Source organism: Chanodichthys erythropterus, chromosome 13, assembly GCF_024489055.1.
Source record: "Chanodichthys erythropterus isolate Z2021 chromosome 13, ASM2448905v1, whole genome shotgun sequence".
NCBI classification, from domain to species: domain Eukaryota; kingdom Metazoa; phylum Chordata; class Actinopteri; order Cypriniformes; family Xenocyprididae; genus Chanodichthys; species Chanodichthys erythropterus.
Window position 1 is genome coordinate 17,617,165 of NC_090233.1, and position 22,936 is coordinate 17,640,100.

Below are 22,936 nucleotides of genomic sequence, written 5' to 3' on the forward strand. Positions count from 1 at the left end.
AATGATGACAAAATATCCATTTTTGGGTGAACATTTAAGCCCACCTAAAAATGTTGTTACATCGGAAAACATTTTAAATATAAAATTATTAAAAAGTGACATTTATTTTAAAACGCAAGCACGCTTTTTAAGAAAAACATTCATAAAACATGAACTACACCAGGTTACAGGACACCTGTGTGAACGTGAGGAGAAGTGACTTCATAAATCCACTAAAAACCACCTTGAAACTAATTAAAATTAATTTCAAAAATGGCTCAGAAAATTGAATTTAGCTCTGAGAACAGCTCTAGCATCATTTTGTATCTAATGCAATATTCAGACATTTTTAGATGTGACTTGTCCAAGTATTTTTGAGGACACTGTGTGTGAAAAAAGCATATATCATTAATAAAATTTACCCAAACCTTTGTTAGTTTGTGTGTATTCATTGTCAAACCCAGTGCAAAGTTTGTTTGGGGTTTTTTTAGACTGTGATATAGTCTAAGAATTGATCTGCTCAGACAGCACTGTGTAGTCATACTCTATGAGAAAACATTTCAATTTAGCAGCTCTGAATGCTTGAATGGCTATTGTTCTGTGAACAAATCCAAGTGGCGGACAGCATTCCTCTGAATGGTTCACTCAGTCTAGTGAACTAAAAGCACACTTTATTCCCTCTTCTCCACTTAGCATCCATGAGCCTACTTCCTCGATGTTTGAAGCTCAATTCACTTTACATCATTGCCTAAAGCACATTTTTCACGAGTCCGATGCCCTTTTTTTTAACTTTCTTGTGTCTTTCGTTCTTGGGAATAAGGGCACCATTCAGAGTTGAGCTCTATTATGAGGCTGCCTTGGGAAGAGAGAGAGAGGTGTTTAGCATAAATGACAATCACAGTATCACAGAAAGGGGGCTTCAGCACTGAGAGAAACACAGCTTGGCAGCTGAAATGACAAAAGGGACAGGAGGAGAAATATCTTTTTGCAAGAATTCAGAGAATGGTTTAATTGGCTGGATGTTGTTTTGTGATAAACCCAACTATATTAAACTGTTTTTAACTATTCTCTCTCATCTTTGATGATAAATAGCTGTGTGGAATTCACTGGAATGAAAAGACCACCTGGTGAGGGGAACACTGAGGTCACTGAAAGTTTCAAGCCTGCAGCTGTCAGATCAAAACCAACCGGGAACTTGAATGTCAATCAAAAAAAAAAAAAAAAACTTGGGCAGTTGTCAGGGTTGAGTGGCTCTTAAAAAGTGTGTGTTTTTTCTTTTACTTATCTGACTGCTTTCCTTCATCTTGGAAGGCCATGCTCAGTCTGTAGAGGAAATAAAGGGGCGTTCACACTACACTTTCATTCCATTCATACACATGCTGGAGACAAAGAAATTTTGGAATTTGCAGCATTCCAAAGTTTGGTGAACTCTGACCTGCAATATTTGTATCAAGTAAAGACGTGTGACTCTTAGCTGATTTAAAAGAACATAAACTTTAAAGCTGCAGGTTTGCAAAAATACTGGTATTGTGTATTTTTACATTTTGGATTGATTATTACTTGTTATATGTCGAATTTATGTATTTAAAAAGTCGTGGTATGATATCATGACCGTTGCACTGTGTGCTCAAAGTGTGACCACCACTTAACAGCATCTACAATGTAAATACAAAGGTGTGTTATAGACTGGCCTGTTATTGATTCAAAAATCTCATTTCACATTTCAAACAGAGTTTCTATGTAGTATTTCCTCACTATAAAGATTTAATTCTATTAATTCTATCTGTTATGTCATCATTTACTCACCCTATGTTGTTCTGAACCTGTATGACTTTCTTTCAGAATTTATGACCTGCTCTCATCCACTGAAAGCAAATAATGACCAAAGGCTGTCAGGTTCCAAAAAAAAAATGATAATAATGATAATTAGCCATAAGCCATATGATAACTTTATATGAGGAATGGACTCAAATTTAAGCTGTTATTCACTGAAAATCTTGCTTAACAGCTCTGCCTTAAATTACTATTCCTAAGCCACCAGATAAATGAAAAACAACAAATACATACCTTTGAGGCTTTTGTAGGTCTTTATATGCTATTTAGCTCTTACATTAAGTAATAAGAATGTTTACATTTGCAAATACAATCGAGCAATTTCCAAGCATACTTAACACGCTCCAATCAAATATTTTCACTGCTGTCTTTCAGAGCATGCGCAAAACGCAGAAGCCAGTTGTGAATAACATGTTGTACGAACTACAATAGCATTCTCTATAGGTTTGGTTTAACTACGCTAAAGTCGGACTGATGCGATTTCAGTCAACCTAAAGCGTTTACATATCAACAAGGAAAAAATGAAGGGCGCGACTTTTTGTCCATAGGGATTTGATTGGATTGTTGCAATCTCATGTGAGTGACAGGTTGCCCCGCCCTCACACCAATAAACATGTCATCAGAGAAGAAAAGAGATGTTGTTGCAAGAGGTAGGGGAAGTTTTTTTTACTAAATATTATATTGATGATGTGCACAAATAAATAATTTACTACAAATACTGAAATATTCCATTAAAAAATAAGAATTGTAGATTTTATGGTGACATGTAAGTGCACTAGCAGCCCATTCAACAGATGAGTCGAGCAGAGTTTGGAGCTTTGTTGACATAACCTGCAGCCTTTCTGGATGAAGTGGTCTTTGTTTAAGCCTCCTGCTGTGGGAAATGTAAACGGTGACACAGAATTCTGCCTTTGCCTTTCACTTATTTTGATGAAGGTTTTGGTTAGTGCTTACTGCTGATCTGAGAGCAGATTTTAGTTGTGATGTACTGACTTGAGGTCTGGAAATTCTGGTCCTGGATCAGTCCCAACTTTTTAGAGTGTGTTGCAGCCATCAAAATCAAAATTTTTTTATATTTTCAAAATACAATTTTGTTGGTCAGTGAAAACACTTAAAATCTCTTCTTTGTACTTTTGTCAGTTGAATAAAGGTTAAACAGAATTAACAAATCACAGATTCTTGATTTTATTGCATTTTACAAAATATTATAAATAAATAAATAAATTATATATATATATATATATATATATATATATATATATATATATATATATATATATATATATACATATATTATTATTGTAATGAAAAAAAATATAACTGTATAGCAAATAAGTTGATGTTTCATCCACGTTTAGCCAAAAAAAACGATAGTCATAGGAGCTACACACAATACAATAATAATGCATTGCAAATGATAAAAGTATTAAAAATATATAAAAGATTTGACAATAAAATGTTATGAAGGAGGTAGCAAGAATGGTTAGATACAATTTTAACATTACGTGTTGTGATTCCAGCTCCAATCCAGTGAGTGGCGATAACGAGACGTAAAGTGAAGCTAAAGACAAAATCCAAAACTCAGAACGCACTGCCCTCTAGTGTAATGAACTGATTATGAAAAATACATTTGATCCCTACAGCTGAGATTGCAATTTGCGCTGTTTGTCTTGGTTCAGCCACTTTCCTTTTTGGCTTTCTGAGCTCATCAGTCCGACAACAAGCACATGGAGCAGAGGTGGCAGCACACAGCTGGGTGAGTAAAGTTACACGATCTTGTCAAATACCGATCATTTTCCCTCGACGAGTAAAACAAAGACACTCTGCCCTTTAATACAAAGACAAGCAGCAAACTAATATTACGACATGCAGTCATTCATGTGCTGAGCGGCGACTCTCATCATAATCACACATAACGGTACACGGGCCTGTTTATTATTGTTTTGAGTGCATAAACAATATTTTGACGGTAACCTGTGGGAGACTCGCCATATCTAGCTGAGAGGATTCAGAAATGAACTGGTTTAATCCAGTTGTCTATTCCCTTATTTGTCGAGCAACATCTATATTATGTCATGCTTTTCTTTCAGTTAATATCTATCCTAATGTTTCCGTTTTTAGGATGTCTCAGCTACCCTTTTAATTTGTGACTTATATAATCTCTAGTCAGTTTTGCCATTTAAAACAAATGCTTCAAATAAATGGAGAGGAAATAAGTTTTCAACATATTTTTTCCCTCAGGGAAAAACTAAGATTAAAACTGCTTTGAAATGTCTCAGAAAATGCATAGTGGTCATATTGGTCATTGTATTGTATGCTGTTTTATCACGACAGGATCTGTGTCCCATCCTGACATAAAGGACTGTGATGAGTGCCAGTTCCTGACTGGACATGTGGAGTATTAGGTGAGATCCAACTGAGGAGACACTGCTTCAGACACTGCCCTGCCTTAGACAAACAGGATTTGAACCCTGGGGTCACGGACTCTCAAAGCCAGAGGAGACAATTCTTCTGTGTTATTATCGGAAATGGCTAATAATAGATGACAAGAAAGCCAGAGCATTCTTTTGGCGGAGTCTCCTTGTGTAACAGCCGGAGAAGACAGCCGTCCTCGACTTTGGTAAAATATGTTTCAGATGTTTATGTTGGGAGATGATATAGAGTTAGTTTGTAATAATGGGGCAGTTTTAAATATCTGCTTGTGCATAGCATTGACAATAAAGGCATAATTTGTAAGTGTAGATGTTGCATGACCATGCCAACATTTTTATTTCAGGTAAACGATGATCCCCATAACTGAGCTGCGCTACTTTGTGGACACGCAACCTACGTATCGCATCCTAAAGCCATGGTGGGACGTGTTCACAGACTATTTATCGGTCGTAATGCTGATGATTGCAGTATTTGGGGGCACGCTTCAGGTCACACAGGACAAGATGATCTGCCTGCCCTGCAAATGGGTAGTTAACAAGACATGTAGGAAGTATTTCAATTCAACGTTTTCTGTGCCCTTGACCCTTGAACCTCAAGGAATCCAGTATGACCTTGATCGGCACCAATACAACTATGTCGACGCTGTGTGCTATGAAAACAAGCTGCACTGGTTTGCTAAGTATTTCCCATATTTGGTGCTGCTGCATACACTCATCTTTCTGGCTTGCAGCAACTTCTGGTTCAAGTTCCCTTGGACAAGCTCTAAACTGGAACATTTTGTGTCTATCCTCCTGAAATGTTTTGACTCGCCATGGACCACACGAGCTCTGTCTGAAACTGTCGTGGAGGAAAGCGACCCCAAAGCTCTGGTGAAAATGAATGGCTCCTTCGATAAGAAGGCTTCGTACGTTAGCGAAGACGTTGAAGCGAGTGTCCCCATGCTGTCCACAACCAGATCTCGTATTGAACATGGAATCGTGGACCACTCTGATACTGGTGTGCTGGATAAAAAGGAGGGTGAACAAGCTAAGGCATTGTTTGAGAAGGTGAAGAAGTTTCGAATTCATGTTGAAGAAGGCGATATAGTCTACCGACTCTACATCCGACAGACTATCATCAAAGTAGTTAAGTTTATCCTTATTATTTGCTATACTGGCTACTATGTACACAATATTCAGTTCAGCGTCGACTGCAATGTGGACATCGAGAGTCTCACTGGTTATCGCATGTACAACTGTGCCCATCCCTTGGCCACTCTCTTCAAGATTTTAGCCTGCTTCTACATTAGTCTAGTTATTGTGTATGGCATGATCTGCGTGTACACCCTCAGCTGGATGCTTCGACGTTCCCTCAAAAAGTACTCGTTTGAGTCTATCCGAGAGGAGAGCAGCTACAGCGATATTCCAGACGTGAAAAACGACTTCGCCTTCATGCTGCATATGATTGACCAGTACGACCCCCTCTATTCCAAGCGATTTGCGGTGTTCCTCTCAGAGGTCAGCGAGAACAAACTTCGCCAGCTGAACCTTAACAACGAATGGACTTTGGAAAAGCTTCGGCAGAGGATCACCAAAAACTCCCAAGAGAAGTTGGAGCTCCACCTGTTCATGCTTAGTGGGATTCCAGATACAGTCTTTGACTTGGTGGAGTTGGAGGTTCTGAAGCTTGAGCTCATTCCTGATGTCACCATCCCACCAATCATCGCCCAGCTTACTAACCTCAGAGAGATGTGGTTGTACCACACGCCAGCCAAAATAGAGGCTCCAGCACTTGCATTTCTGAGAGAGAACCTGAAATCTTTGCACATCAAGTTCACTGACATAAAGGAGATTCCGCTGTGGATCTACAGCTTGAAGAACTTAAGCGAGTTGCATCTTACTGGGAACCTTAGTGCTGATAACAATCGCTACATTGTCATCGACGGTTTACGAGAGTTGAAGCGACTAAAGGTTTTGAGACTGAAAAGTAACTTAACAAAGCTGCCTCAGGTGGTCACGGATGTTGGAATGCACCTCCAGAAGCTGTCCATCAACAATGAAGGTACCAAGTTGATGGTGCTCAACAGCTTAAAGAAGATGGTGAACCTGTCAGAGCTGGAGCTTGTCCGCTGCGATCTGGAGCGCATTCCACATTCCATCTTCAGCCTGCACAATTTACAGGAGATTGATTTAAAGGACAATAACCTGAAAACCATTGAAGAGATCATTAGTTTTCAGCATCTTCATCGACTTGTTTGTCTAAAGTTGTGGTATAATCAGATTGCGTACATACCTATCCAGATAGGTACTTTGATCAACCTGGAGCGCCTGTATTTGAACCGCAACAAGATCGAGAAAATGCCACATCAGCTCTTCTTCTGCCGGAAGCTGAGGTTTCTTGATCTGAGCCATAACAATCTCACTGATATCCCATCAGAAATAGGAACTCTGCAGAACCTTCAGTACCTTGCTGTAACTGCCAATAGGGTAAGTCAAGTTCATGACTATTGTAGTTTTGAGTTTTTTTGAGTCTGTTATTAGTAATTTTAAATTCTGAAAAGAAATAATCTTAGATTTTTTAGTATTCTAGGGCTTTATATAGTTTTACAAAATACTATGTATCAAAAACTAAAATGATCATTAATTTGTGACCATTTTTATTTTATTTTGGGTAGTTTTGGAATCATGAAAATGTATTTTAGTTTATTTTATTTCATTTAAGTTGACAAAAATATTTTGTTGTAGCTTTTAATTTAATTTTTATTATGATAATACCACTTCATAGTTTGTGTAATTGCCACTGATGCAGATGTTGTGTTGTTTTATTTTTATTTTTATTAAAAGCAGGCATATGCAATAAAAGAATAATTACCCAATAACAATAGATAGAACCCCAGAAAGTTGAGACATTTTGTAAAATGCAATAAAACCAAGAAGAATCTGTGATTTTTGTTAATTCTCTTGAACCTCTATTTAACTGGAAAAAGTACAAAGAAAAGATTTCACTGACAAACAAAATTGTATTTTGTAAATATAAACAAATTTTCATTTTGATGGCAGCAACACACTCCAAAAAAGTTGGAATAGAGGCATGTTTACCATTGTGTCATATCACCTTTCCCTTTTAATTACACTTTTTAATCATTTGGGAATTGATTAAAAAAACTGCCATCATTCATGTCTGTCGTATTTATCAGTTAACTGATGTTGCCATCAGCCTCAGCTAACCTCGCATGCATAAAGCGCCATCTACAGGTAAATGTATTATACAGCCTGTTTGGTTTTAAACTAAACCACGTCAGATTTTCCACCGCGGGATGAGAGCTTATTAATTACGAAAACGAATACTTATTTTTGATAATTATTATTTTATTTAAGTTGCTAGTTTAGTTTTAGTTTTTCATTTATTATGAATTTTACATTTCGTGAAAGTTGAGACATTTTGTAAAATGCAATAAAACCAAGAAGAATCTGTGATTTTTGTTAATTCTCTTGAACCTCTATTTAACTGGAAAAAGTACAAAGAAAAGATTTCACTGACAAACAAAATTGTATTTTGTAAATATAAACAAATTTTCATTTTGATGGCAGCAACACACTCCAAAAAAGTTGGAATAGAGGCATGTTTACCATTGTGTCATATCACCTTTCCCTTTTAATTACACTTTTTAATCATTTGGGAATTGAGGATACTTACAGTTCTGGAAGTGGAATGTTTGCCCAATCTCCCCTGATACAAGACAACTGCTCATTAGTCCGTTGACTTCATAGTCTGAGTCTCCTTTTCATGATGGGCCATACATTGTCAATAGGAGACAGATCTGGACTGCAGGCAGGTCAGTCATGCATATTCTCTCTGTGGTGTCTCAGAAACCACTCTGATGTAGCACACGCAGAATGAGGCCTGGCATTGTCTTGATTACCAGATGCCATTTTGATGGCAGTATATGTCTTTGTACGGTCCCCAAAATACTCCTCCACCTCAGTGGTACCTTCACACATATGCGTCTCCCATACCATTTGCACTGATGCACCTCCATACCATGACAGATGTTTGCTTTTGCACCTGTCGCTTAGGAAAGTCTGGATGGTCCCTTTCGTCTTAGAAACTGAGTACTCGATGTTTGTTTTTCCCAAAAACAAGCTGACTCATTTGACCACAGCACACATTTCCACTGTGTTTTTTTGGATGATTTGAGATGAGCTCAGGCCCAAAGAACTCAGCAGCATCTTTGCATTGTTAGATGTATAGCTTTCTCCTTGCATAACAGAGATTCAGGTTGCACTTCTTGATGCAGTGGCAGACTGTTGAGTGAAAGCGGTTTTACAAAGTACTCCCGAGCCCATGTGGCTATATTTAACACCGTAGCATGATGGTTCCTCATGCAATGCTATCTGAGGGCTCGAAGGTCACCAGCATTCAACAGAGGTTTCCTGCCTTGCTCTACACGGACTGAGATTTCTCAAGATCCTCTGAATCTTATTATATATGGTGGGTGGTGAAAGGCCTAAATTCTTTGCAATCTTGCATTAAGAAATGTGATTTTTGAAGTGTTAGACAATTCTCATGAAATTTGGCACAAAGTGGTGAGCCATGACCCATCTTTGCTTGCAAAGACAGAGGCTTTGGTGGATCTTCCGTTTATACCTAATCACGATACCTTCTCTTATTATTAATTCACCTGTTAATTGTGGACTTTTTTAAAACTATTCTATAATCTTTTAATTTTTATTTAACCTCTGTCCCAACTTTTTTGGAGTGTTGCAGCCATCAAAAATCAAAATTTGTGGTCAGTGAAAATATTGGAAATCTTTTATTTGTATTTTTGTCAATTAAATAAAGGTTTAAGAGAATTAACAAATCACAGATTCTTGTTTTTAATGTATTTTACAAAATGTCCCAACTTTTCTGGAAATGGGGTTGTGATAACCTTGCTTCACCCTAAAACCAGTTATGTTATTATAGTTTTGCTTTTTTAAATTAGTTTTTATTTTAATATTGTTTTCAATTTTGCTTTAAATTTAAGTTTAATTTTAGTTAGTTTCATTAATGGTTTTGTTACTTTTAGTTTTTTATTTTGCAAGCAAACACATTTCTATTTAGTTTTTATTTTATTTAGTTTCAGTTATAGTTTTAGTAATTATAGTTTAGCAGCTAACAGAACACTTCCAGTGTCGACCAAAGAAAGCAAAGCAAGACATTTATTCAGCAAAATGTAATGTTTGCACAGTTTACAGTTAACTCCTGATAAAAAGATTTGAGATGCAAAAAAAGAACCAAACAAATGCACCTTAAATTTACATAATACATGATGAACATGCATATGAACAAACATACATATTAAAGATTAAATCTTTTTGAGTTTGTGTGTATGTGTTGAATATTAATTTAGCAAAAACAGACTAATACAATCTTAAAGGTTTCAAATGTGCATGAGAACTATTAGCACCCTCGTTGACTTTATCATTACCGATGGTAGTCTTCCTTTCCGAATCTTTCTCCATGAAGGATTTGTATTCTTCACGATGGTTGGTTTGCAAATGTACTTTAAGGTTTGTGGGATTTTTTTCCCCTTAATTTCAACACCACAAAGTGTATTATTCAACGTGACAATGCTTTTGCTTTTTCCTGTTTCGGAATTAAATTCGAAATAGTCCCAAACAGGGCTCTGTCGTTTCCTACCCCCTGCCATCATTCATGTCTGTCGTATTTATCAGTTAACTGATGTTGCCATCAGCCTCAGCTAACCTCGCATGCATAAAGCGCCATCTACAGGTAAATGTATTATACAGCCTGTTTGGTTTTAAACTAAACCACGTCAGATTTTCCGCCGCGGGATGAGAGCTTATTAATTACGAAAAAGAATACTTATTTTTGATAATTATTATTTTATTTAAGTTGCTAGTTTAGTTTTAGTTTTTCATTTATTATGAATTTTACATTTTATTTCAGTTAACGAAAATGTTTTTTAACTGATTAGTTTTAGTCTTAGTTTCAGTTTTCGTTTATGAAAATAACCTTGGGATGAAGCAAAAGTGCTACTGATTTTATGCTGAATTCAGGGTGATTGGGACACTTTTTGCCATTGAGATGACTTGGAAAAAGTGTTCCAATCAACCTGAATTCACCCTACGTTCCTGTAAATTACACTGAGTGTGATGTGATTGTACTTTCAGTCAACTTTGTTTTCTGATCTCTGTCCTCTTTTATGCTTTCATTTTCCCCATAGATTGAAGCACTCCCCCCTGAGTTGTTTCAGTGTAAGAAACTGCGAACACTGAACCTCGGAAACAACTGCCTGCAGTCTCTACCCTCTCGGTTTGGGGAGCTCACCAGTCTGACGCAGCTGGAGCTGAGGGGCAACAGGCTCGAGTGCCTTCCTGTTGAACTTGGGGAGTGCAGATTGCTGAAGAGGAGTGGTCTAATTGTGGAGGACAATATTTTCAACACTTTACCTTCCGAGGTCAAAGAGCAGCTGTGGAGAACTGACAAAGAGGCTTCTTGAAGCAGATGCATAAACCTGGGAGCGCTTGCCTGTGTGAAGATAGTGTGAGGAGAGGAATTCAAATCAAGCAATAGAAAATTAAATTATACATGTTTGTCACATTTTTCAGGGTTCATCAGAATGTTCCTGAAAAACAAAGGGAAAAAGGTCAGTATTTCACAATAAGGCATGTCGTGTTTAATTGTAACATAAACAGCAGTGGCATTTCTGCTCCTTGACACTGAGGAGTGAGCAGACCAAATATTACATCAGGATTAGGGTGCTGTTCATTTTCGCCTTAATATACACAAACACTATTCACTTTTAGTATTTTATTATAAACATTTCTACTGTGTTTTATACCAGTGTTACTGTGTAAGTGTTACTGTCTGTGAAATCACTCTAATTTTACCTATTCTAAAATCCATGTGTACTGTTGAAGACTCCCAATTCAACCCGATTAGGGTTTACTGCTGTGATTTATTTTGTTTACTTGAAAATCATTAATACGTGAATAACTGGTTAATATATTCTAGACACATAAAGGACACAAATTAACTTTTTTGTTTTTTTGTTTATACATGCCCTTTACATTACCATGAACATTAATATGCTGTACAGTCTTTTGTACATACTGATGTCATCTGTTACATAAGAAACATAATAATCCTTACATTTATATAGCGCTTTTCTGGGCACTCAAAGCGCTTTACATATTGAAGGGGGAATCTCCTCAACCATCACCAATGTTAAGAATCCACCTGGATGATGTGACGGCAGCCATATTGTGCCAGTACGCCCACCACACACCAGCTTATTGGTAGAACATGCATGATTCGATATTCATTACCTCTTTCACCCCAAAAACATAGCAAGTTAATATTGTCTACAGTATTCTTAAAATCATTGTCTTTATTGGAAGTTTAATGTGTTAACTAAGCAAATGATTTTTGATGTTTGCAGTATTTAGTAACTGAAGCACAAATGAAAGCTAAGAACTTTTATAAAATGTACACTAAGAGATTGTGTTAAAGGATTAGTTCACTTTCAAATACATTTTTCCTGATAATTTTTTTCACCTCCATGTCATCCAAGATGTCCATGTCCTTCTTTCTTCAGTCGAAAAGATATTAAGGTTTTTGATGAAAACATTTCAGGATTATTCTCCTTATAGTGGACTTCAATGGTCTCCAAACGGTTGAAGGTCAAAATTGCAGTTTCAGTGCAGCTTCAAAGGGCTTTAAACGATACCAGACGAGGAATAAGGGTCTTATCTAGCGAAACGATTGGTCATTTTCGAAAAAAAATTTAAATGTATATGCTTTATATAAACAAATGATTGCCTTCTAAGTGGTTCTGCCAAAACTGCACTTTCTTATTCTTTAAAAAGCTTACGCTGTATGTCCTACGCCTTCCCTGTTCTACTTACGGAACAAACGCAGTGCCAGTTCCATTTTTTTCCGTAAGTAGAATAGAGAAGGCGTAGGACATACAGCGTAAGCTTTTTGAAGAATACGTTTCTATATACTATAATACTATAAGGAGAATAATCCTGGAATGTTTTCATCAAAAACCTTAATTTCTTTTCGACTGAAGTAAGAAGGACATGGACATCTTGGATGACGTGGGGGTGAATAAATTATCAGGAAAAGTTTTATTTGAAAGTAAACTAATCCTTTAATGTCTGTATCACTATCCATGTATTTCCTTTGTATTAAGCATATGCATGTTAGTATTACTTTTTTCTAAAAAGTTACTGTAGATAAAGCTTTGACTACATTATACCTTACAAATACAGCACCTTATTTTCACTGGTCTGCTCACTTTGAAACACTTTGAGAATTATTAATTAATCATTTCTAATGAGCAGTTTGCCCTTTGTAAAGGTGGTTTATCCATTGTAATCATTTGACAGACATGTAAACATTCACATTGAAATAGATTAGTACCCTCAACTTTGCACTAACTGTTCTCTCCTGTTCTATGTGTACTCATAACATGTTATTGTGACATCACACCGTTAAGAAGACAATCAGAAGTATTTAGTGAAATTTTGTGTATGTGTGCAATGCAGTTTTAGTATGAGACATTGAATTATAACTTTGAGTGTGTGATGCAGGTTAATATTTCATGTCACTTATTTGCTTCTAGTATGATTAACTTAGCTGATTTGTCTTGTTATTGTGATGGCCATATTCAGTTTGTTGATATGTTAACAAAATTGTTACTGTTGATAGGTTATTGAACATAGCTTGTTGCATGTTTTCTCATATTACCTCAAGAATGAAACATTGTAGAATTTGTTTTTCCTCCATAAATACACATTGGATACTAAGCTAATAGAATTTCAGAACTTGTTACTCAGGTAAGTGCTGTTCAACTTTGTACATTTGAAGATCAACACTTTTTTAATGTCTATTATTTGAGGATGTCTATTATTTTTTGCTGTTTCTAGTGTTAACATGTTTGTAACCATTTGATATATTTATGGTTGATGATTTGATTAATTTGTGTATTCTATAAAACCCACTATGATGTAAAATATATGTAAATGCCACAAAATGTATCAAGCCATACAGAGTGAATAAACACTCAGTTTTCTTAGTGTGTCAATAAAAAATAACTAAAAGCATTTTAGTATTTGTCCTGACTAATTTATAATGAATAAATGGGTTTTGTTTTTCAGCTGTATCTGCTGTTGTATTTTTTTTATTATTATTATTATTGTGCGTGTGCGCGCGATATTGGACCAGAGTGATAAAGGGGAACCAATGTTTTCAGCGTCATTTAGTTCCATCGGATGTTTAACAGTGAAACACCGAGAAGGCGGTTTGCTCGTAGTGTCCATATGAACCAATAAACTTTACCTTGTGCTTTAGAAGATGGTAAGTTTGCTATTTACATCTCTGTGAATGCTGAAAATTACGAGGAAAAAGTATATTCCTTTATATTTTAGTTTATATATTATATAGAATATATTCATTTAATGCTTTACCTGCTTTATTTTAGCATTGTGGTAGAATACTGTGGCCAAATTACAGTTTAGTTATTGAAACATTTGATGATCTGTGGTAAGCTTACCTTCACGCAACATGCAATAATTATTTATATCCTCTTCTGAATTCGTTATGATTAACTAAATTATTCTAATATTATCTAACTCTACTATATTAATAAGCTGAACTCTTTCATCATCTCTTAGGCTGTCACGCTGCATACAGACCTTGGTGATATCAAAATAGAGTTGTTCTGTGAGAAGTGCCCGAAAAGCTGTGAAGTAAGACACTATTCTTTTTTGTTTCTTGAATAAGCGATGACCCTTTGTTCATGCGTTAATTCTCATTTAATTTTCCTCCAGAATTTTATTGCACTGTGCGCTGGTGGGTTTTACAGTGGATGCATTTTTCACCGAAACATAAAGGGTTTTATGGTCCAGACTGGAGACCCAACAGGTAAATTATCCTAGATTTATCTTCTCCTTTAACCCAAGTCACACCGCTTTGGTTTTTAGCTTATACGGGTGTGAAATGCCTGGTTAATGTTTATTTTTAATTTTTTTTATAAAAGTCTAGTATTGTTGATTTTTATAAAAATTGCTTTTCCTGCAGGCACAGGCAAAGGAGGGACCAGTATTTGGGGAAGAAAGTTTGAAGATGAATTCAGTGAACATCTGAAAGTATGTATTGCTGTGTGTTATTATACTTTTATTTATATATAAAATACTAAAAGGGGACCTATTGTGCCTTTTTCAAAGTCTTGGTTTTGTTTTTGTGGTCTACTAGAATTGGTTTTCATATTTTACATTCAGCACCTCTCTTCCCAGTCTGTCAGTAAAGCTCTAGTTTCCAGTCTCTGATGTCCCTCCTTCCGAAAAACGTAATGTGCTCTAATTGTTTGGTTGTACCAGTGTGTTGTGATTGTTCAATCACTTTGAGACTGTTTCGGAAATGTCACACCACTATTGATGCAACTCAACTAGGCTATTTTTGCATATTCCTTGGGCAAGAATTATATAAATGAGGAATATTGAGGTGTGTACATTGCCTGGAGAAAACTTGAGACTACAATCGAGGTGTTTCAGAAACAGTGCTTACTGATATAGAGAATAATTCCGTTTGGAGTGGATTTTGTGCTTTGTAACTTTTTCATACTCAAAAAGCAACATTACACACTAAAGAAAAAAGAAAAAAAAATAGGACACCTTTAAAGGTGCAGTAAGAGATTTCTGAAAAACACCATTGAAAGTGGCTCAGACTGAGGCCTAGTCTACACATACATGGTTATTTTTATAGACAGTTTTTCCTCTGTTTAAAAAAAAAATTGTGTTCACATAAGCATGCGTTTTATTACTATTAATATTAATATTATTATTATTATTTATTCCATAAACAAGAACAATACAATGAGACATTCATTCAAAGTTCATTAAAAAAATGTCATAAGCAGTGACCTGCGTAGTCTTGCATTCTGATGCCTCTGTTCCACAATACAAGAGAACTGTGCATGTATCTGTGTACATGTTATAAGCCCTGTTAGCACAGTTATTAGCAGCAATATTTTGTTTATGTCCTTCATTGCACAGACTTGCCTCACGTAAACAAAAGAGATAACGGCACACACTCTGATATCACTGGCTAAAATCTCCAGTTTCACCGTCTACACGACAACGATGTAACCAGAGTTTTTAAAAATCTTCACCCTGGCAGGAGTTTTCAAAAAAAGTGAACGAACGGCCAAACCACATAAGAAAATACGTGTGTTTGTGTGGACGGGGCCTGAGTGCCACAACACACTTGTGGCCAATCAGCAGTAGGGGGCGTGTCCACTGATGATGGGGGAGGAGCGTGAGTGAGCAAGAGGGAGATTTGTAGAAAGAGAGATGCCTGAGAGACATTACAATAGAAAAAAAGGTCAGCGGAATATCACTGGAAAAGAAGGGTTATGATCAGGCAAGAGCTTTTTTTATTAGAAAAGCATTTTGGGATGGAGCAATGAAGGGAGGGGTGTGTATGTTTGGGCTGAACATTCAACAATGTTCAACAATGATTCTAAAAAATTGCTTACTGCACCTGTGATCACTGCAGCTCAAACCATGCATTACATCAGTCTGTTAAATACCTTTTTAATTAATCATCTAGTCTGTGCAAAAAGCATTAGTAATATATCCCCAGTATCCAGCAAGCAAGTTTATAATGCCTGCACCAGATTGACTTAAACACCAATTTAGACATCTGTCCAGTCTTATCAAACTTAATCCTCCTTTTAATGTTTGTCTTCTTTAGCACAATGTCCGGGGTGTGGTGGCCATGGCAAATAACGGACCAAACACAAATGCATCACAGTTCTACTTCACATATGCAAAACAGCCTCACCTGGACATGAAGTACACTGTTTTTGGAAAGTATGTTTGTTTGTTTTTGTTTTTTGATGATGACCTCTCCATATGTATTGTTTTAATGGTAATGAATTGTAACACAAACTCATCCCTTGTTACAGAATTATAGATGGACTGGAAACTCTGGATGAACTAGAGAAACTCCCTGTGAATGAAAAGACTTTTCGTCCTCTCAATGATGTCCGTATTAAGGATGTTACTATCCATGCCAACCCGTTTGCTGGTTGATTTCATTGCAAATCATTCATAATGCTTAATGCCTTGTATTGTAAATATAAATATTTTGCGCATTTTTTTTTCCATGCTGTTTCATAAATATGTACACACTGACTCACTTCTGTATCGCCCATAAACTTTTACATTGTGTTTTAAATGTAGCTGTTTTAATGGTGAGGAATTATAAGAAAAACAATATTCAGATGAGCAATCGTATTTTGACAAATAAAATTTTTCACTAAATTGTTAGAATTTCTTCTTGTTTTTGCATTTATTCTACAGTTTGTGACTTTGTGTGAATTAACTACAATTTTGAAAGGCAAAAAAAGGACTTCAATTTTGAAATCAGAATGACGCTAGTGACCCGGAAATATAGGTAAACACACTACTATTATCCAATAAACTAAGTTAATTCCGCATCAGTCAGACTGATATTAAAATTACTGTCACAATAAAACTAAAAAAAAAGAGTCTTTGACTTCATTGGAAAATAAAGTAATGGACTGAACCCTTAAAATGCTCCTCTTGTACATGCGCAGTGACGTGACTAACTCGTTCACTAGATTAGAGCAGCAGAGCCGTTAAATAACTTTGGACTAGAGCACGTGAGCGAGAGGGAAAAAAAACAAGTTGATCCACTCAGAGACGAGCTGTGAAAATCATCCGAATCATAATGGCAACTCCAGGTGCATTTAAAGTAGGTTGAGTATAGTTTACAATCACTCAGAATTTCAAAATGACTCCCATCTAACGTTAGTTGCTTCTGAATTGTACTACACACTAAACGGTAAACTTGATTGGGCGTTTTAGGTTGGCTCTTTAAATGACAAAGTCACGCTGATAACCGGCGCAAGTTCAGGAATAGGAGCTGGCACAGCCCTACTGTTTGCCAAACTGGGCGCCCGGCTGGCGCTGAATGGACGCGATGTGGAGAATCTCACTAAAGTTGCACAAGAGTGCGAAGCGTTTGGAGCAGTCAAAGTAAATCACATTGAAAGACGTGAAGAATGTCAAATACAATCGCAATCATTTTAATATGCTTTTATTATTTACAAATACATACTCCTCTATGTCCCTTTGGCTCCTGTCCAATGTCTTTAGCCCTTATTAGTGCCAGGAGACTTGACAGATGAGGATACTGTGAAGAGGACAGTTGAAGAGGTCATTGCTCACTTTGGGAAGCTGGATGTCCTCATCAACAGTGCAGGAATCCTCGCCTTAGGCAGCATAGAGACAACAGATATGGCCCAGTATGACAAGGTCATGTCTGTTAATGTCAGGTAAGAATGCCATCAGTGCGAGTTACAGGACGTGCACAGGATTTTGTAGATCTGGGGGTTTTCAATCATTAAATGCCACAGACCCTAAGATATGACCATTCTCACATGAGGGACCACCATCCTAAAATATAAATGGCATCTACAGGTGCTGGTCATATAATTAGAATATCATCAAAAAGTTTTCACTAATTCCATTCAAAAAGTGAAACTTGTATATTATATTCATTCATTACACACAGACTGATATATTTCAAATGTTTATTTCTTTAAATTTTGATGATTATAACTGACAACTAAGGAAAATCACAAATTCAGTATCTCAGAAAATTAGAATATTACTTAAGACCAGTACAAAGAAAGGATTTTTAGAAATCTTGGCCAACGGAAAAGTATGTAAAAGTATGAGCATGTACAGCACTCAATACTTAGTTGGGGCTCCTTTTGCCTGAATTACTGCAGCAATGCAGCGTGGCATGGAGTCGATCGGTCTGTGGCACTGCTCAGGTGTTATGAGAGCCCAGGCTGCTCTGATAGTGGCGTTCAGCTCTTCTGCATTGTTGGGTCTGGCATATCGCATCTTCCTCTTCACAATACCCCATAGATTTTCTATGGGGTTAAGGTCAGGCGAGTTTGCTGGCCAATTAAGAACAGGGATACCATGGTCCTTAAACCAGGTACTGGAAGCTTTGGCACTGTGTGCAGGTGCCAAGTCCTGTTAGAAAATGAAATCTGCATCTCTATAAAGTTGGTTAGCAGCAGGAAGCATGAAGTGCTCAGTAGCTCAGCAGCAGTCAAGTCCTTTTTGTCTTTAGCCCAGGCGAGACACTTCTGATGTGGTCTGTTGTTCAAGAGTGGCTTGACACAAGGAACGCGACAGCTGAAACCCATGTCTTGCATACGTCTGTGCGTAGTGGTTCTTGAATCACTGACTCCAGCTGCAGTCCACTCTTTGTGAATCTCCCCCACATTTTTGAATGGGTTTTGTTTCACAATCCTCTCCAGGGTGCGGTTATCCCTATTGCTTGTACACTTTTTTCTACCACATCTTTTCCTTCCCTTCGCCTCTCTATTAATGTGCTTGGACACAGAGCTCTGTGAACAGCCAGCCTTTTGCAATGACCTTTTGTGTCTAGCCCTTCTTGTGCAAGGTGTCAATGGTCGTCTTTTGGACAACTGTCAAGTCAGCAGTCTTCCCCATGATTGTGTAGCCTACAGAACTAGACTGATAGACCATTTAAAGGCCTTTGCAGGTCTTTTGAGTTAATTAGCTGATTAGAGTGTGGCACCAGGTGTCTTCAATATTGAACCTTTTCACAATATTCTAATTTTCTGAGATACTTAATTTGGGATTTTCCTTAGTTGTCAGTTATAATCATCAAAATTAAAATAAATAAACATTTGTAATATATCAGTCTGTGTGTAGTGAATGAATACAATATACAAGTTTCCCTTTTTGAATGGAATTAGTGAAATAAATCAACTTTTTGATGATATTCTAATTATATGACCAGCACCTGTATATAATTTACTGTATAAAGACCCATTTTATATAGTGAAATATTATAAGTATGTTTATATCCAAAATATGTTTATATTTTAAAATATGCTTTAATATTTTAAAATATGTATAAAATATTATTTGGAGAATATTTAGTTTCTATTAAAGGGATAGTTTGCCCAAAAATGAAAATTCTGTCCTAATTTACTCACCCTCATGTTGTTCCAAACCTGTATGAGTTTCCTTCTTCTGTTGGACATAAAGGAAGATATTTTGAAGAATGTCAGTAACGAAACATTTTCTGTTCCATTGATGTCCTTAGTAGCGTTTTTTTTTTTTTTTTTTTTTGTAATACTATGGAAGTCAGTGGGGTTCATCAGCTGTTTGGTTACCCACATTTTTCAAAATATCATCTTTTGTGTTCAACAGAAGAAAGATTCATACAGGTTTAGAACAACTTGAGGGTGAGTAAATGATGACAGAATTTTTATTTTTGGGTGAACTATCCCTTAAAGTTACAGTATGACTTTTTTTACTTATAGTATTGTACCGTTAGATATTTACTATTTATTTTATAATTTTTATTTTTTACATTTTTATTTGTTAATGTTATTATTTTAATATTTTTATTTTATATTTTACTCATTTATTTTAATCTTTTATTATTATTATTTGTTTTATCTAGATTTTTCCACAGACCCCCAGCCCCTGCAATGGATTTATTTAAAGATTTATAGATTTATTTAACTCCAGCAATAAAATAATTTAAGAATGTGGATCTTTGAATTTATAAGGACATTTTCAAAATCAAACATTTTCCTTTCTTTCAGATCAGTATATCATCTCACTCATCTCTGCGTGCCACATCTTATCAAAACTAAAGGCTCAATTGTGAATGTGTCCAGTGTGAATGGGCAGCGATCAGTGAGTTTGATGAATTTATGCATCAGTACCAAATGAGCAATGAACCATATAAATACAAAATAATTGCTCATTGTTTTATTCGTGTAGGCTCTGGTTAATTGATGATGATGCTTACACATTTTTCTGTCCGTTAGTTTCCTGGTGTACTTGCCTACTGTATGTCCAAATCAGCCATCGACCAGTTCACGCGCTGTGTTGCTCTTGGTGAGGTGAAATTTCAAAAATCATTATTTGTCATAATGGGAAGTTGTCACTTAGGTCAATTTCTCAGTAACTGTACAGTTTTGAGTCTGTTCCACAAGTTTTCCTTTTTCCTTAAATAAATTGCAGGTTCTATATATTATACATATATTATTTACAATATTTGTTGACCAAAACGAATTTTGTTGCATGTTACCTTTTACATTTTTGCTATTTGTTTTGAATTGCTTGGTTTCATTATTGTTTTAGTGTTTTAATTTAGCTGAAAAAACTATAATAGGATGTTTAATAGCACATTACATTGTGACAACATGCCTTGTTAATAGAGAATTAAAGGTATAGTTCACCAAAAAATGAAAATTCTGTCATCATTTACTCACCCTCATGTTGTTCCAAACCTGTAAGACTTTAGTTTATCTTTGAAACACAAATGAAGATATTTTAAATGAAATCTGAGAGCTTTCTGTCCCTCCATTGATAGCTCCGCAACTAACACTTTGTCGCTTCAAAAAGTTCATATAGAGATTGTAAAACTAATCCATTATAATTGAGCAGTTTAGTCGAAATACGATCGCTTTTGAATTTAGATTGAATTTAGGCTTTTATTCACATTTATACATTCATCAATTAACACATCAGTTGTGGTAAACGGAACTTCAAGCATATTTGCTTGATGTATGCGAGAACCAATGAAGTTCATGTAGCACATTTGAGCTTCTGCAAGAGGTTTGTTCTCGTGTGTCAAGCAGGTTCGATTGAGATTCTGTTTATGTTCACTGATCAATTATTATTTGTGAATAAAAGCCTAAATTCAGTCTGTTCATCATATAACGTGACAAATCTCTTCAGAAAATTTGGACTAAACCACTCAATTCAAATTAGTTTTATGATCTCTTTATGAACTTTATGAAGAGACGAAGTGGTAGTTGTGTAGCTGTCAGTGGAGATACAGAACTTATCATTTAAAATATCTTAAAATATTTGTGTCTTGAAGATGAACGGATGTCTTGGAACAACATGAGGGTGAGTAAATTACCATTTTTTCATTTTTGCAGGAACTAACCCTTTAATGATAGAAATGATAAATATATTTTTGTAGCCAATATTATGTGCGTTCACAGAAATTGATTTAAAATATAAACCTGCTCTGAGAAATATACTGGAGTAAACAGTGTGACAACTAGTCCTGGTCTCCCTTACTTCTAGTTTGTAATTGTAAATGCAAAGGGCTTGGGTATTACTACTGTACAAATGAGTGTTTTCTCACCTTATGTTAATTGTAGAGTTGGCATCAAAGCAAGTACGAGTCAACTCAGTATGGTAAGTTTCTTTCTGCTGTTATTTTTTGTGCGCCATAATTTTGTTACACTTGAAGGTTACACATTTCAATACAAAATGACTTGAAATGCTTTGTCTTCACAGCCCAGGAGTAATTCTAACAGAAGTTCACAAGCGTGCAGGACTGGATGAGTACCAGTATGCTCAGGTCGAATACTTTATCTAATGGAAGAGACTGTTTATTTAACTTTAATATATGTTTCTGATTAATCACACGTCATGTGTTTTCTGCTTTTTTCCAGTTCCTTGAGAAAAGCAAGGAGACCCATGCTCTCGGCAGACCAGGTGAAGTAGAGGAAGTAGCTCATGCTATCGCCTTCTTGGCATCTGATGCAGCAACATTTATAACAGGAGTCAATCTTCCAGTGGACGGAGGTCGACATGCAATGTGTCCACGGTAACACTCTGCCAACATGATTGTGCTGCCATAAAGTAAAGAAATAAACGCAGTTGGACCCAATCTGAATGTTGTATTCCTTAATGTAATATACATACTGACTTGATGTCCACATTTATTTTTATATATAGATCATATAACGAACATTAACAGAAGCAAGTTCACATTTCATGCAGTATCTGCGATTATTTATTAATGAGTCACAGCAATTCTCTCCAAATTGTTACACAGATGGAAGTATGGAAACATTCATTATAGACCAAGAGTTGCACATAGTGTTGAAATACAGCTGTCTGCAAATGAGGAAGTCATACATTAGCATTAAAAACGGAAATGGTCTGATCAGATATAATGTAACAATAGATTTTAATCTTTACAAAAGATAATATACACAGTCAAATGATGCCACAGCAACATTCAAAATCAGTTCAATACGTTTAATCTTCCTTGACCTGCAATATGCAAAAAAAAAGACATTAAACCTGACTTTGACTGTACATGCATCTACCAATCAGCAGACAAGTAATTTTGTTCTTGTAATTTAGTGTACTTTTAATGACAAAGTAGTGGTTCTCAACTTTTTTGACTCCCTCCTTTGTCCAAGACCAGGGGTGTCCAGTCCTGCTCCAACTTGCCTCAAGACACCTGACTGGAAATTTCTAGTATGCCTAGTAAGACCTTGATAAGCTCTTTTAGGTGTGTTTAATTGGGGTTGGAGCTGAACTCTGCAGGACAGCGGCCCTCCAGGAGCAGGATTGAAGAACCCTGTCCAAGACAATATGTGAAGTCCGTCTAGGCTGTACCTCTGTTGTAATAAACATAAACTAAAAAATATAATGTCAGTTTCATGTTGTAAATCATTATATTTTTGTGTGTTTTGTAAGATTTTAATTAAGATTATGTTTAAATAATTGCATTTATATCATTTTGGCCTGGTTTCACAGACAGGGCTTAGATTAAGCCAGGAGTAGGCTTAGTT

General features: G+C 36.1%; 3 protein-coding genes across 3 annotated transcripts; all 3 read left to right on the forward strand.

Annotated features, from left to right (window-relative positions):
* The first annotated feature begins 3,369 nt into the window (after nt 1-3,369).
* Nucleotides 3,370-13,378, forward strand: lrrc8ab (leucine rich repeat containing 8 VRAC subunit Ab). Its single transcript, XM_067406965.1, has 4 exons — nt 3,370-3,568; nt 4,147-4,432; nt 4,589-6,710; nt 10,454-13,378. The coding sequence occupies exons 3-4, from the start codon at nt 4,596-4,598 to the stop codon at nt 10,727-10,729; spliced, it is 2,391 nt and encodes a 796-aa protein (XP_067263066.1). The 5' UTR covers nt 3,370-3,568; nt 4,147-4,432; nt 4,589-4,595; the 3' UTR covers nt 10,730-13,378.
* Nucleotides 13,379-13,494: 116 nt separating this feature from the next.
* On the forward strand, nt 13,495-16,537 carry ppil3 (peptidylprolyl isomerase (cyclophilin)-like 3). Its single transcript, XM_067406967.1, has 6 exons — nt 13,495-13,593; nt 13,911-13,985; nt 14,067-14,160; nt 14,317-14,384; nt 15,991-16,109; nt 16,205-16,537. The coding sequence occupies exons 1-6, from the start codon at nt 13,591-13,593 to the stop codon at nt 16,329-16,331; spliced, it is 486 nt and encodes a 161-aa protein (XP_067263068.1). The 5' UTR covers nt 13,495-13,590; the 3' UTR covers nt 16,332-16,537.
* A 152-nt stretch (nt 16,538-16,689) lies between these two features.
* On the forward strand, nt 16,690-22,094 carry zgc:101858 (uncharacterized protein LOC449555 homolog). The gene is made up of 8 exons (XM_067407381.1): nt 16,690-17,016; nt 17,130-17,300; nt 17,421-17,599; nt 19,928-20,021; nt 20,156-20,225; nt 21,506-21,542; nt 21,645-21,708; nt 21,803-22,094. Exons 1-8 carry the CDS (start codon nt 16,993-16,995, stop codon nt 21,959-21,961), a joined length of 798 nt encoding a protein of 265 aa, XP_067263482.1. The 5' UTR covers nt 16,690-16,992; the 3' UTR covers nt 21,962-22,094.
* The last annotated feature ends 842 nt before the right edge of the window (nt 22,095-22,936 follow it).

What these genes read in the sequence shown, in the direction of transcription:
- lrrc8ab (XM_067406965.1), top strand. Translation starts at nt 4,596, where the DNA reads ATGATCCCCATAACTGAGCTGCGCTACTTTGTGGACACGCAACCTACG. An exon ending in TTGCTGTAACTGCCAATAGG is followed by an intron (nt 6,711 to 10,453) that starts GTAAGTCAAGTT and finishes TTTTCCCCATAG; the next exon opens with ATTGAAGCACTCCCCCCTGA.
- ppil3 (XM_067406967.1), top strand. An exon ending in AGTGCCCGAAAAGCTGTGAA is followed by an intron (nt 13,986 to 14,066) that starts GTAAGACACTAT and finishes ATTTTCCTCCAG; the next exon opens with AATTTTATTGCACTGTGCGC. An exon ending in AATTCAGTGAACATCTGAAA is followed by an intron (nt 14,385 to 15,990) that starts GTATGTATTGCT and finishes TGTCTTCTTTAG; the next exon opens with CACAATGTCCGGGGTGTGGT.
- zgc:101858 (XM_067407381.1), top strand. Translation starts at nt 16,993, where the DNA reads ATGGCAACTCCAGGTGCATTTAAA. An exon ending in AAGCGTTTGGAGCAGTCAAA is followed by an intron (nt 17,301 to 17,420) that starts GTAAATCACATT and finishes CAATGTCTTTAG; the next exon opens with CCCTTATTAGTGCCAGGAGA. An exon ending in GTACGAGTCAACTCAGTATG is followed by an intron (nt 21,543 to 21,644) that starts GTAAGTTTCTTT and finishes TTGTCTTCACAG; the next exon opens with CCCAGGAGTAATTCTAACAG.